Source organism: Cherax quadricarinatus, chromosome 48 (assembly GCF_038502225.1).
Source record: "Cherax quadricarinatus isolate ZL_2023a chromosome 48, ASM3850222v1, whole genome shotgun sequence".
NCBI classification, from domain to species: domain Eukaryota; kingdom Metazoa; phylum Arthropoda; class Malacostraca; order Decapoda; family Parastacidae; genus Cherax; species Cherax quadricarinatus.
This window is the reverse complement of record NC_091339.1, coordinates 1,342,177-1,358,674: the sequence shown is the minus strand read 5'-3', so window position 1 is coordinate 1,358,674 and position 16,498 is coordinate 1,342,177. Positions and strand designations below refer to the sequence as shown.

At 36.2% G+C, this 16,498-nt stretch overlaps 1 protein-coding gene across 1 annotated transcript in view; it reads right to left on the bottom strand.

Moving 5' to 3' along the window:
- Positions 1-6,836: 6,836 nt before the first annotated feature.
- Taf6 (TBP-associated factor 6) overlaps positions 6,837-16,498 on the bottom strand; it is a 68,433-nt gene continuing 58,771 nt past the window's right edge. The window contains exons 10-11 of the mRNA XM_053787204.2: positions 8,159-8,292; positions 6,837-7,256 (exon numbers count right to left, since the gene is read on the bottom strand). Of these exons, the coding sequence (XP_053643179.1) occupies positions 6,999-7,256; positions 8,159-8,292 (392 nt within the window). The 3' untranslated portion in view covers positions 6,837-6,998. The remainder of the gene's footprint in view (positions 7,257-8,158; positions 8,293-16,498) is intronic.

The window sequence follows — 16,498 nt, the reverse complement described above, 5'->3', positions numbered from 1 at the left end:
ATTTGAACGCAAAAATTTTGCCTCGCCTCACAATAAAAAACTCGCCTTACGTGATTCGCCTGGGACGCGTTCCACGTGTGGCCTCAGCGCCAGTGTTTACAAGCCAGACAGTGTGGCCGCATCCACGCATACATTCAGTACATTTCACCTTATCCCACTGTTTTTTGTGCTTGTAACTGCAAAATAAGTCACCATGGGCGTCAAGTAAGCTTCTAGTGCCAACCCTGTGGTAAAAAGGGTGAGAATTAGTATGGAAATTAAGAAAGATTTTGAAGGGTTTGGGGCTAACCCTGAGAAGCCTATGCCAGTTGTGGAATCCATTGTGCCTACTTCAAAGATTAAGGAAATGTGTGCAAAGTGGGTTGAAGTGCAAAGCTTTATGGATGAAAATCACCCTAACACAGCTATTGCAAGCCGTGCTGGTGACTATTACAATGACAATGTTGTGGCCCATTTTAGGCAAATCTTAAAGGAATGGGAGGTACAGACCTCTATGGACAGATTTGCTGTGCAACAGAGGTCCAGTGACCCTCAAACTGGTCCTAGTGGCATTAAAAGAAGAAGGGAAGTAACCCCAGAAAAGGACTTGCTACCTCAAGTCCTAGTGGAAGGGGATTCCCCTTCTAAACAATAACTTCCACACTCTTCCCTCCTCCCATCCCATCAATCATCACCAGATCTTCAATAAAGGTATGTGTCATGTATTCTTAGCAGAGTAGTAATTGTGCATGTCTTCTTCAGTTTGTGTGTATTTAAATTAATATTTCATGTGGTAAAAAAGTTTTTTTTCATACTTTGGGGTGTCAGGAACGGATTAATTTGATTTCCATTATTTCTTACGGGGAAAATTAATTCACCTTACTATAATTTCGGCTTACGATGAGCTCTCAGGAACGGATTAATATCATAAGGCGGGGGTCCACTGTACATCCCTTACCCTTCATAAATTGGCCCTGCTTCTCTGCATTCCTACTTTCTGTCTTATCGATAATCCTTTCAATAATAATTCTATCACGAACTTTACCTGATATACTCAGCAGGTTGATTCCCTTATAATTCCTACATCATCTCTTGTCCCATTTTTCCTTACCCAAGGGAAATATGCACTCCCCTGCCAATCTTGTAGCACCTTCCCTTCTTTCATGCATACTGTATATTGTACAAACACCACCCAATCCAAGACTATATCCCCACCTGCTTTTAACATCTATGTTAACTCCATCTATCCCAGCCTCTTTTTGCCCTTTTATTATACTCACTGCATCACACACTTTGCCCAAATCCATCACAGGCCTCTGCTCCCTCCTATACAATGTTCTTCTCCCTGCCCCAAGCATATAGTCATTGCCTTCCTTTCATCATTAACATTAATAACTCCTCAAAATATCTTTTCCCATCATAGATGTGTATAAAAAACCACTCTATATTCATGATATTACATTTTGTGTAAACATTACATATTTCTGATAGATGACACATTTTTCACTACAACTGAACCAGAACAGCACAAAATGTTAAGAAATACTGTACAATGGTTTGTCTGCTACACCCTCTTCCCTTTTCCTACTGAAATAGAAGCTCAGAATCTATAAAAATCACCATGCATGAACTTCTCATGCAACACAACCCTTGCAAATAGCAAGGGCATACATTACTGAAGCTCAGATTTGTAGTTTCCTAAAAGAATGTAAATGAAATAAATTGTAATTATTTTTTCGGAAAATGTCAGACTTCTTAGAATAATTTTATGTAAAATGCAATACTTTTTACCTTCTGTCAATAAAGTCCATCTTTTCTTTGTTAAGGATGATAAAAGAGTATTACTGTATTTATTTTTATTATAAATAACGAAGAAATGTTTTATTATATTTACATATGCAGTAGTATTATAAGGCTATTCAAAGTAATTTAATAAAAGGTAATGTAATAAACTGACTTCAAGCTAATAAAATTATTTGTAAATTTCATAATTACAAGTCATCCTTCTTAGTAATAATACACTACTACTAATATATTTGGTACATAAATCATGTAATATGAGACCAAATGTCTGGTGAACTACCATTTTCACTAATATCTACAATTTTGTGAATAGCAGATCACACATAATAAATACACAGTCTATCCTCCTGAGACAACACTGGTTATATACTACTGTATAATTAAAGACACTGATGACACTAAACTAGAACACTGCTCTCATGGTGTATGGATTTAATTCTGTCATCTCTGTGGCTCCTCATTTTCTGTTTCATCTTCAGAACTTTCCTTTTTGGTAGGGATTTTTTCTTTGTGTTATTTTATGTTTATATTTGTTAACTTCAACCGCCCAGGGAGGTACTACCGTCCTGCCAAGTGAGTGTAAAAAGAAAGCCTGTAATTGTTTTACATGATGGTGGGATTGCTGATGTCCTTTTTTCTGTCTCTTAAACATGCAAGATTTCAGGTACATCTTGCTACTTCTATTTACACTTAGGTTACACTACACATATATGTACAAGCATATATATACATACCCCTCTGGGTTTTCTTCTATTTTCTTTCTAGTTCTTGTTCTTGTTTATTTCCTCTTATGTCCATGGGGAAGTGAAACAGAATTCTTCCTCCGTAAGCCATGCGTGTCGTAAGAGGCGACTAAAATGCTGAGAGCAAGGGGCTAGTAGCCCTTTCTCCTGTATATATTACTAAATTTAAAAGGAGAAACTTTTGTTTTTCCTTTTGGGCCACCCCACCTCACTGGGATACGGCTGGTATGTTGAAAGAAAGATTTGTTAACTTTGATTAAATTGATATTACCTAATCTACCCTATCCTAAAATAATGTACTGAATAGAGAACAATCTACTGAAATCCAAATAGTAATTAACTATGCTTTGCCTTAGGAGGACAGGCTGAAATACAACAGCTGGTAATCTGTGTATTGATTAATGTAGCTTTTTTAACTCTGCAAACATTCTCACATACACAAATGAAAATTTGTATTAAAATTAACAGCACAGATGATATATGGTGATGAACAAATGTATATAAATGTATTTGAAAAATAATTTATTAACTTTCTAAACCATACTTATTAATGGACAAGAAAGGAAGTTACAACTTTGACCATCATGGAAACACAAAACACTACAAATATAAGTATGCACAAAGTTTTGACACTTATATGTTCAAGAGTTTACCTATTCCAATGTTTGTATCAGTAATGAAAGCTATAATTTAATAAATCATGCCTTATTTATGTGTATTTCTCTAGGGATCAATAATAATATTCTGCTAATGAGATGCAGGCACTGAATTTTAGTGCAAGACAGGATGCAATGCAAAATAAATGAATAACTGGTGTTACAAGATGACCCTCATTATTCCAGCAATAAAAAATTTAACTTTAAAAATGTGGGGAAAATAATGGTCAAAGACTAGAATGATTCTCGTACATTATTAGTACTGCACTGAAACATCCGCTAAAGAAAGCCTAGGAACAGTTGACTGCCAAGTGACTGATACAAAATTTGTAAGACTGGATTTTCAGATGGAAGCATAAATTATTAGGAAAAGTTAAAATGTTACTGAAATATGGACATGGAATGAAACATGAAATCTAATATTCAGACCACTGAAATGATCTAAGAAATACATATCGTCTAAGTAGATAGTAAGGAATAAGAAATATATTTTTTTTAGGATATAAAGAATAACAGAGAATATCAGATATGTAAAAGGTGTTAGATAGCAGAATGGATTGAAAAGTGCTCAATGATGGTTCATTTATAGAGACTGATTGATGGTAGGCTACTACAGAAGATAAAGAGGGGATCTGAAGTATGGGCAAACAAACTTTACATGGCAATAAAAAATGGAAGATTATTTAAGGGATTGATGTCATGATAAAACAGGTGTTAAGAACAGGCCATGTATAGATAGAGCTACCCAGAGACTTCTCTATTGTTACCACTCCTTGAGAGGCATTCCCAAGTAGAAGTGGCTTATGTAAGTAAAATATTATTCATAAAGATCTGGGCATATCAAAGGCTTCTGCTACAAGTGTATTAAAAAATTTCAGCACACAAAAACTGCTACCATGAGATGGAAACTAATAGGGTGTTGATGGAGAACATCAATATTAATTTAATTAATGAAGTTTGTACTTACCTAGTTATGGTTACAGGAGTGAGTCTAGGCTCCTGGCCCCACCTCTTGATTACTTACAACCAGTCACCCAATACTCCTGGCCACATGGACCCTATCATAATTTCTCTTAAAGCTGTGTAGACTCTGATTTCACCAATTCCTCAGTCAGATTATTTCATTTCCTAAAATATCCTCAGAAGTGCTTTTTGACGACCCTGTGCATCTGTAACTTCCATCTATTTTTCCTTGTCCTTGGTCCTCATTGTCCTATCAAGTCCTTTATCCATTTTTTTATGGAATTGACTATAGGTAGGCAGGTCATAATAATGTCTTCTGGTTTTCCTTTCCTTCTAACATTTGGTTCTTTGAGTTTTCTTTATACGTCATTATTTTAGCTTTAGGACTAATCTTAGCAAATTTCTGGACTTTCTCTGGTTTCTGAACATATTTTCTCAAGTGAGGGTTTCCCACTGGTGCTTCAAATCTATGATGTTTTGACATATTTTGTATATGGAATCCTGAAGGACACTTTGTAGAGATACCTAGTTAATGCAGATAAATTTACCATTGTGTCCCTGAAACTGAGGCTGAATTAATGGAGTTGGAGGCACTTGGTATCTCCCTCCCTAAAGTTCTTGTCCCTAGCCTTTTCCTAGTGAGATTATGGCTAGCATTGTCACCTTGCTGGTCCAACTTTGTGAAACCATCTGTGGAAAGGTTCTGTTGGAGGGATTCTGCTGCTTCCTGACCATGTGCCAGTTCTGACTGCAAGATGTACAGCTTACTACTGTCAGTGAAAGTCCAAGTAGTTGAACCAATTATATGGTACACAATTCAAGGATTGCCAGAAGTTTGTTGATAAGCAGTAAAAGGAGCAATAAATAATGAGCTCAATTATCAGGGATCTGCATGTTTAAGGGAACGAATGCACCCTGATACAAGGCAATTATATCTGAACTGTCACATTTGTGCACCTCTGCAAAGACAGTGATTGTGTGTGAATGATGGCAAAAGTGTTTCTTTCTTGTTTGGGTCACCCTGCATCGGTGGGAGACACCCAGCATGTTGAGAAAAAAAAATAAGATTTTTTAATGTGCACCTGTTTTAATTTTTTTTAACCCTTTGACTGTTTCAGGCCCCTCTCTGAAACTGTCATTCTATGTTGCTCAATTTTTGAAAAAAAAAAAAAATTATTTTTTCTTATGAAATGATAGAGAATCTTTTCCCGATGGTAATGACACCAAAAGTTCGAAATTTGGTCGAAAACTCGTGGAATTATGCTCCCGCGAAGTTAGCGGTCTCGGCGACATATGCGTATCGGCGATTTCGCCGACTTTGAGCCCAATTTTCAGCCAATTCCATTGTTCCAGTTGACCAAACTCATAGCTATTTCTTTAGAACTCCATTTTATCTATCAGCTGAGTACAAGAAACCTCCCATTTACTAATTTGGACTACCCAATATGGTGGTCAGAAATTGGCAATTTGGCCAATTTCACGCAAAATAAAAAAGATGCCAATTTCAAAATAGGGTCCAGAATAAACAAGGTAGACATTCGTGGCACTAAAATAACATATGCTCTGTTCATTAGTCACATCTCTAGGCCCCTCTTATATTATTATTGCTTTCTATTTTGATTTTTTATTCATACAAAAAAATACAAAATTTACTGTTATGCAGACGACTGCATTATTGTAAAAATGGTATAAATAATATCAGTGCACTACTGAAAGAATATTAGACTCCCCAGTTGACGTGTATTGGACGTCTGGTGTGATTTATATACTCTTGAACATTGGTAAAAATCAAACATTTCCGCTACTTTGAGCTCAGTTTCAAGGTCGTTTTCATCGTAAAAGTAATAAAAATCATCTCTATTTCTGTAATATGTTTTCCATTTTATCACCTAAGACCATGAAAACGCGAATACAACGATAAATACTATACGAAAATACACCTCAAAGTCGGCGTTTTATTCCAAAAAAACGATCAGTTTTTTTTTTCTCATTACGCAATGTGTGCTGCAGGATTTTTTTTATGTGGTGCACACTGACCACACAGACCCATTCTCTCACATGTGGGCCTACCAGCTTTCTCCCACTTGATTTGAAGCCGCTAGAATTATTGAGTATATATACGTCAGAAACATTGGCTCGTAAGACGTATTTATACGTCGAAAACAGTCAAAGGGTTAAAATGCTACTTGTACTTCTTTGTATTCAAAGCTAAATAGAGTGAAAGCACTAGTAACTTTCAATGGTAGGTTGTCATTACTTGAATAATTTATTTGTATGCTATTACTGCATATTTCCAAGTGCTATCAGTATCTGGGAAATTTTAAAACATATTGCTTCTCTTCTTATTCTTTTGTATCCAGAATTTTTGGAAGTGCTGGCTGAGCTGGAGACACAATAACGCAGTTTAGTTTGGTGTACATATGTTTCTCCTAGGGAACCATGCAGTGCAGATAAAAGTCCACATATGATAATGTAGATACTTTTTTTTTTTTTTTTTTTAACAAGTCGGCCGTCTCCCACCGAGGCAGGGTGACCCAAAAAAAAGAAAGAAAATCCCCAAAAAGAAAATACTTTCATCATCATTCAACACTTTCACCACACTCGCACATTATCACTGTTTTTGCAGAGGTGCTCAGAATACAACAGTTTAGAAGCATACACATATAAAGATACACAACATATCCCTCCAAACTGCCAATATCCTAAACCCCTCCTTTAAAGTGCAGGCATTGTACTTCCCATTTCCAGGACTCAAGTCCGACTATATGAAAATAACGTAGATACATAAAATAATGTAGATACATAAAGCCTAAATCAAACAAAGATTTAGCTATACATGATCCACATGTTGATCTTATGTAGTTTCCACTTCTTCTTTAATTTCAGTCTTAATAGAAACCTGATTTGGAGCTGTGACAACAACATACTTGGTTGTTTGATGTGTAGCTGATTGCTGTGCAATTGCATTTGTGGCCATGTTAGTTTGGGACAGAGAACCTGCTGGGAGGCTCCCAGGGTTAACTGTAACTGTAGTAAGTCCTGTGTTGCATGGACCACCTGCATTGACTACTGCAGTTTTCATCACCCCACCCATGGTTTCTGTGGTTACACTCTGTAACAAAACAAAACTGGATTAAAGATGTGAAATATTTTATGTAATAGGAGGCCTGGAAATGTGACCTAAGGGAGATACAGTGCTGTATGACCACTGGCTTCATGTGTTATCTGTTAATGGTTTTGGAGATTACCAGTCTCAGATCAGGCCTCCTAAAATGGAAAAAAGAAAATATTAAAAGGGTAAAAACCACTAAGAAAAAACAGGAAGCAGAAGTTAAAAGATTTACGTGACATCTTACATGTTAATGAAACAATAAGAAAAACCTACCAATGATTACAAAATATTTAAAAGATTCTGTTTCACATTCATATGACAGCATGACAGTACTTACCCATTAGGAACCTACTTGTAGGTCAATTAGGAACCAATTGGGCAAGTACTATCATGCTGTCATATGAATGTGAAACAGAACCTGTTAAATATTTTGTAATCATTGGGAACTAATTAAAATTTGATAACTACAGCAAGCCACAGTATGAACGTGTGTGAAGCTTATTCATCCTTTGTACTAATGTTTTCTAAAAAAACAACTTGTTTGTAAGATGAAACACCAGGAACAGTTTTAATGATAATTTATTGAATAAGCAAATAAAACAGATAATTTTACAGCAACTAAAACATGTAATTAATTCTCTAGCAATTTCTATAACTTGTTTGCAAACAAGGGGACCTACTGTATACAGCAGTGAAAAATATTTCTACTATTTTTTTAATTACTGGTAAATCTAAGAACAAAGAAAAAAATGTTTAGATAATTTTTACAAAATCCTTGGGAAAGCTACAATAAAGAACAAAATTTCATAATGTACTGGTAATTAATCAACTAAAATATGAAGTGCGAAGAGAGTAAAATTTCTTATTATGTATTGCTCAGTATGTCAAAGGTAAGAACTGACCTGGCTTGGTGTTGGAGGTCGAGAGGTCATAATAATAACTTTCTGGCCAGGCTGCTGCTGAGTCATGCTTGAGGTTGGAGGCTTGTTTACAACCACAGTTCGGGGACCCATTCCACCCATTCCTGGCATGCCACCTATTCATATATTAATCCTCCATAAATAATTATACAGATTTTTCTGTGTAACAGGATTAATAATCTACACCTACCATCCGACTTACGACCTGCTCGACTTACGACCACTCGACTTACGACCGTGTTTTTTATGCCAAATTTCTGGGAAATAAACAACTATTTGTGTTGTACACAGTGTTTATCCTAAACCTTACAGTATAAAATACAGTACTAACAACATAAAAAGAAAAGTAAAACATGAAATACCAAAATAAAACAATAAAATAAAGTCATTACAAAAATGTTTTGTTGATATTCAGTAGTAAAGTTTGACTTACGACCAGTTTCTCGGAACCGAACTCGGTTGTAAGTCAGATGGTAGGTGTATTTATAGATTCCAATGTCACACCACCCACATTTATATGAAACAAAACAGGAATACTAACCCTTTCAGGGTTGGTGCCGTACTAGTACGGCTTGCATGCCTGGGTTGGTGCCGTACTAGTACGTAAATTCTAGTGCCTTCAAATCTAGCGAGAGAGAGCTGGTAAGCCTGCATATGAAAGAATGGGTCAATGTGGTCAGTGTGCACAGTATAAAAAAAATCCTGCAGCACAGTGCATAATGAGAAAAAAAAAACTGACCATGTTTTTGGTTTAAAACAGCGACTTTGCACTGCATTTTCGTATGGTATTTATGGTTGTATTCTCGTTTCCTTGATCTCACTTGATAGAATGGAAGATGTATCACAGGAATAGAGATGATTTTGATTGGTTTCACAATGAAAACTACCTTGAAATTGAGCTCAAAGTAGCAGAAATGTTCAATTTTTGCCAAAGCTCAAAAGTAAACAAATCATGCCACACGTCCAATACACATCAACTGGTGAGTATAATATTCTTTCACAAGTGTGCTGATACTATTTATACCATTTCTACAGTAATGCAGTAGTTTGCATAACATTAAATCTTCTATTTATTTGTGAGAATAAAAATTCAAAGTGGAAAGCAAAAGAAATGTAAGAGAAGCCTGGGGACGTGACTAATGAACAGAGGAAATGTTATTTTAGTGCCACGAATGTCTGTCTTGTTTATTTTGGACCCTATTTGGAAACTGGCATCTTTTGAAATTTGTGTGAAATTGGCAAAATTGCTAATTTCTGACCACTTTATTGGATAGTTGAAATTGGTAAATAGGTGTGTCTTATACTCATTTGATAGAAAAAATGGAGTTCTAGTGCAATAGTTATGATTTTTTTGACTTGAACATTGGAACTGGCTGAAAATAGGGCTCAAAGTGGGCAAAATCGCCGATGCATAAACATCGCTGATACTACTAACTTCACAAGAGCATAATTCCGTAATTTTTCCATCAAATTTCATACTTTTGGTGTCATTATGATCGGGAAAAGATTCTCTATCATTTCATAATTTTTTTTTTCAAAAAATTTCTGACCCTGAGGACAAGTTTCGGAAAGGGCCTGCCGACCCTGAAAGGGCTAAGTAAATACATGTGTAATGTAAACATTTTAAATATTTATGTACAAGGATTACTAAAAATAAGTAATGTAAATAAAAAAATAATTGTATATACATCTTCAACTTTTTTTTTTTTTTTTCAACAAGTCGGCCGTCTCCCACCGAGGCAGGGTGACCCAAAAAAGAAAGAAAATCCCCAAAAAGAAAATACTTTCATCATCATTCAACACTTTCACCACACTCGCACATTATTACTGTTTTTGCAGAGGTGCTCAGAATACAACAGTTTAGAAGCATACACATATAAAGATACACAACATATCCCTCCAAACTGCCAATATCCCAAACCCCTCCTTTAACCCTTTGAGGGTCGACAGGCCCTCTCCGAAACTCGTTCTCAGGGTCGGCCAAATTTAAAAAAAAAAAAAAATTATTTTCTCTTATGAAAAGATAGAGAATCTTTTCCCGATCATAACGACACCAAAAGTTTGAAATTTGATAGAAAACTTACGGAATTATGCTCTCGCAAAGTTAGCGGTCTCGGCGATGTTTACGGATCGGCGACTTTGCCCACTTTGAGCCCCATTTTCGGCCAATTTCACTGTACTAGTCGACAAAAAACATGAATATTTCGCTAGAACTCCATTTTTTCTATCGAATGGGTGCAAGAAACCACCCATTTATAAATTCAACTATCCAGTACAGTGGTCAGAATTTAGCAATTTTGCCAATTTCACACAAATTTCAAAAGATGCCAATTTCGGAATAGGGTCCAGAATAAACAAGAAAGACATTCCTGGCACTAAAATGACATTTCCTCTAGTCATTAGTCACGTCTCAAGGCCCCTCTTATATTCTTTTGCTTTCCACTTTGAATTTTTATTCTCACAAAAAATATAAGATTTACTGTTATGCAGACTACTGCATTAGTGTAAAAAATGGTATAAATATTATTGGTGCACTTGTGAAAGAATATTAGACTCACCAGTTGACGTGTATTGCACGCTTGGCACGATTTGTTTACTTTTGAAGTTTGGTAAAAATCGAACATTTCTGCTACTTTGAGCTCAATTTCAAGGCACCTTTCATTGTAAAACCAGTCAAAATCATCTCAATTTCAGTAATATGTCTTCCATTCTATAAAATGAGACCAAGAAAACTAGAATACAACAATAAATACTATACGAAAATATACTGCAAAGTCGCTGATTTATTAAAAAAAAATGGAAAAAGTTTTTTTTTTCTCATTATGCACCGTGTGCTGCAGGATTTTTTTTAGACTGTGCACACTGACCACATAGACCCATTCTTTCATATGAAGGCCTACCAGCTTTCTCCCACTAGATTTGAGGTCGCTAGAATTTATGAGTACTAGTACGTCAAAAACCCCTACGCGTAAGACGTACTAGTACGACGAAAACCCTCAAAGGGTTAAAGTGCAGGCATTGTACTTCCCATTTCCAGGACTCACGTCCGATTATATGAAAATAACCGGTTTCCCTGAATCCCTTCACTAAATATTACCCTGCTCACACTCCAACAGATCGTCAGGTCCCAAGTACCATTCGTCTCCATTCACTCCTATCTAACACGCTCATGCACGCTTGCTGGAAGTCCAAGCCCCTTGCCCACAAAACCTCCTTTACCCCCTCTCTCCAACCCTTTTGAGGGCAACCCCTACCCCGCCTTCCTTCCCCTATAGATTTATATGCTTTCCATGTCATTCTACTTTGATCCATTCTCTCTAAATGACCAAACCACCTCAACAACCCCTCTTCTGCCCTCTGACTAATACTTTTATTAACTCCACACCTTTTCCTAATTTCCACACTCCGAATTTTCAGCATAATATTTACACCACACATTGACCTTAAACAGGACATCTCCACTGCCTCCAACCGTCTCCTCGCTGCTGCATTTACCACCCAAGATTCACACCCATATAAGTGTGTTGGTACTACTATACTTTCATACATTCCCTTCTTTGCCTCCATAGATAACGTTTTTTGACTCCACATATACCTCAATGCACCACTCACCATTTTTTCCTCATCAATTCTATGATTAACCTCATCCTTCATAAATCCATCCGCCGACACGTCAACTCCCAAGTATCTGAAAACATTCACTTCTTCCATACTCCTCCTCCCCAATTTGATATCCAATTTTTGTTTATCTAAATCATTTGACACCCTCATCACCTTACTCTTTTCTATGTTCACTTTCAACTTTCTACCTTTACACACATTCCCAAACTCATCCACTAACTCTTGCAATTTTTCTTTAGAATCTCCCATAAGCACAGTGTCATCAGCAAAAAGTAACTGTGTCAATTCCCATTTTGAATTTGATTCCCCAAAATTTAATCCCACCCCTCTCCCAAACACCCTAGCATTTACTTCCTTTACAACCCCATCTATATATATTAAACAACCATGATGACATTACACATCCCTGTCTAAGACCTACTTTTACCGGGAAGTAGTCTCCCTCTCTTCTACACACCCTAACCTGAGCCTCACTATCCTCATAAAAACTCTTTACAGCATTTAATAACTTACCACCTATTCCATATACTTGCAACATCTGCCATATTGCTCCTCTATCCACTCTATCATATGCCTTTTCTAAATCCATAAATGCAATAAAAATGTCCCTACCTTTATCTAAATACTGTTCACATATATGCTTCAATGTAAACACTTGATCTACACATCCCCTACCCACTCTGAAACCTCCTTGCTCATCCGCAATCCTACATTCTGTCTTACCTCTAATTCTTTCAATTATAACCCTACCGTACACTTTTCCTGGTATACTCAGTAAGCTTATTCCTCTATAATTTTTACAGTCTCTTTTGTCCCTTTTCCCTTTATATAAAGGGACTATACATGCTCTCTGCCAATCCCTAGGTACCTTCCCCTCTTTCATACATTTATTAAACAAAAGTACCAACCACTCCAACACTATATCCCCCCCTGCTGTTAACATTTCTGTCATGATCCCATCAGTTCCAGCTGCTTTACCCCCTTTCATTCTATGTAATGCCTCACGTACCTCCCCCACACTTACATTCTCCTCTTCTTCACTCCTAAAAAATGGTATACCTCCCTGACCAGTGCATGAAATTACTGCCTCTCTTTCTTCCTTAACATTTAAAAGTTCCTCAAAATATTCTCGCCATCTACCTAATACCTCCATCTCCCCATCTACTAACTCCCCTACTCTGTTTTTAACTGACAAATCCATACTTTCCCTAGGCTTTCTTAACTTGTTTAACTCACTCCAAAATTTTTTCTTATTTTCATTAAAATTTCTTGACAGTGCTTCTTCCACTCCATCATCTGCTCTCCTTTTGCACTCTCTCATCATTCTCTTTACCTTTCTTTTACTCTCCATATACTCTGCTCTTCTTATAACACTTCTGCTTTGTAAAAACCTCTCATAAGCTACCTTTTTCTCTTTTATCACACCCTTTACTTCATCATTCCACCAATCACTCCTCTTTCCTCCTGCACCCACCCTCCTATAACCACAAACTTCTGCCCCACATTCTAATACTGCATTTTTAAAACTATTCCAACCCTCTTCAACCCCCACACTACTCATCTTTGCACTAGCCCACCTTTCTGCCAATAGTCACTTATATCTCACCCGAACTTCCTCCTCCCTTAGTTTATACACTTTCACCTCCCTCTTACTTGTTGTTGCCACCTTCCTCTTTTCCCATCTACCTCTTACTCTAACTGTAGCTACAACTAAATAATGATCCGATATATCAGTTGCCCCTCTATAAACATGTACATCCTGGAGCCTACCAATCAACCTATTATCCACCAATACATAATCTAATAAACTACTTTCATTACATGCTACATCATACCTTGTATATTTATTTATCCTCTTTTTCATAAAATATGTATTACTTATTACTAAATCTCTTTCTACACATAGCTCAATTAAAGGCTCCCCATTTACATTTACCCCTGGCACCCCAAATTTACCTACTACTCCCTCCATAACATTTTTACCCACTTTAGCATTGAAATCCCCAACCACCATTACTCTCACACTTGATTCAAAACTCCCCACGCATTCACTCAACATTTCCCAAAATCTCTCTCTCTCCTCTACACTTCTCTCTTCTTCAACTTGTGTTGAACAAAAATAGGCCATCAACACAGCCTGATTTCTCTTTCTATTCATACACTACTTAGATTTTAGCAACACGTTTAACTACATTCCATTTTTACACAGAGAAATGTTCATTCTTCATTGACTGTATTATATGTAAAATACCTTCCCCTCCTCCCTGCTAGTTTCAACTTCAAACATCCCATATAAAAGTGAATTTGTTTTTATTAACTTTTTAAAAAAATTGATAAGACTATACAGCTAGCCAACACAGTGATAGATTCCATGTATAATTAGATTCTATGCATCATTGGCACTCAGTACCTGCAGTTATATCCGAGCTTGCAGGTTTTCACAGGTTTTCTACATGTACATGTATAGCTTATACACAACAGTGGATATTAAATTATAAATTTCTGGATTAGTGGTGCTCAACTATGCCTCATGCCCAGTTATTAATTACAAGAAACTGAATGCAAAAAATCTTTCAATTATTGATTACCGGAAACTTAATGGTAAAGCTATCACTGATAAATTTCCTTTGCCTGTTCTCAATGATTTGCCATAGATTACAGGAGATAAAGCTTTTTCCAATTTGGGTAATGCAGTCGTTCAGAGAGTTACTACCAGTGACAATTAACCCTTTGACTGTCGAGACCCCAAATCCTGAGGTGTCCCTCTGTGTCGCAAAATATTAAAAAGAAAAAAATTATTTTTTTTCTTACGAAATGACAGAGAATCTTTTCTCAATAGTAATGACACCAAAAGTACAAAATTTGATGGAAAACTTACGGAATTATGCTCTCACAAAGTTAGCAATCTTGGCAATATATACACATCGGCGATTTCGCCCACTTTGAGCCCTATTTTCAGCCAATGCCATTGTTCCAGTCAACCAAACTCATAGCTATTTCTTTAGAATTCCATTTGTTCTATTGATTGAGTACAAGAAACAGCCCATTTACCAATCTCAACTACCCAATAGTGGTCAGAAACTGGCACTTTGGCGAATTTCGTGCAAATTAAAAAAGATATCAATTTCAAAATAGGGTCCAGAATAAACAATGCAGACATTCCTGGCACTAAAATAACATTTTCTCTGTTCATTAGTCATGTCTCCAGGCCCCTCTTATATTACTCTTGCTTTCTATTTTGAAATTTTATTCACACAAAAAATAGAAGATTTACTGTTATTGTAATAATTGTATAAATAATGTCACCCCATTCATGACTGCATATTAGAATGGCTAGTTGGACATTTATTGGATGGTGACGTCATTTGTTTACTCTTGAACACTGGCAAAAATTGAATATTTCTGCTACTTTGAGCTCAATTTCAAGGTCCTTTTCATCATGAAACCAATCAAAATCATCTCTATTTCTGTAATATGTCTTCCATTCTATCAAATGAGACCAAGAAAACGAGAATACAACCATAAATGCTATACAAAAATACATCTCAAAGTCAGTGTTTTAATCCAAAAACATGGTCAAAGTTTTTTTTTTCCTTATTATGCACTGCGTGCTGCAGGATTTTTTTTATACTGCGCACACGTACCACAAAGACCCATTCTCTCATATGTGGGCCTATCAGCTTTCTCCCCCTTGATTTGAAGCCACTAGAATTTTGGCATATTAATATGTCAAAAACACTGGCTCGTAAGATGTATATATATGACAAAAACAGTCAAAGGGTTAAAAATTATTAGTAAATCAAAATTACCCTAAGCCTAAAACTGCAAATACAGCAAGAGCTTTCATATGTTTAGCATTTTTTTTTTTAACTTTAGCTGCAAATTTTTCAATTAATGCAGTTACTTTAACTCAACTGCTTAAGAAAGATATGCCATTTGAACAGACATAATGCACAGTATAGTCAAGAAAGAGCAATTGAAATACTCAAGAATAAACTAATGTCAACATGGCATAGGTGCATTATCTCAAAAGACAGATGGTAAGCAACAGCCAATAACCAAAGCTGAAGAGAACTACATATACCGTCTGTCACTGAACAAGCTTAAGCTATTGTACTTGCTTTTGGTAATTTTAGATCTAATCTATCAGCACCCAATCAGTATTTATACTGATTATTTAAACTTGATGTACTTGTTTAGGAACAATTAACTTACAAATCATGCAGCTTTTATTGACACAGTCTCCTCTCACTGTTAAGGATATTGAGAAAGTCCAATGTGAAGATCCAACTTGGTCACCTGTGATTAAGCTCCTAACAAAAGAGGAACCTAATTTGTTGAACGTCTCCTGTGTCACTGAGAGAATTGTGCTGAGTGGCTAAGTTTGCAGACACTGGTCAGAAGTCATGAAGGTCTTGGTACCTAATATTATCAAACTGATACATGATGCACCTGATGTTGCTCATCCTGGCAAGGGATGCAATGTCAGACAGACTAGAATGAAATACTGTTGGCCTAAGATGAGAGGGAAGACACTGAAATACTATATATGAATAAATGTGTGCAGCAATTTGTTTAGAGCAGAAGGGACACTTAAGGTGCTTTGGAGAGGATCTTCTGGTGATGCTTTGACATATTTCTATAGCTAAGAGATATAACAAACTACAGTAAAACCTTGATTTAATGGATCTTCATATAGCA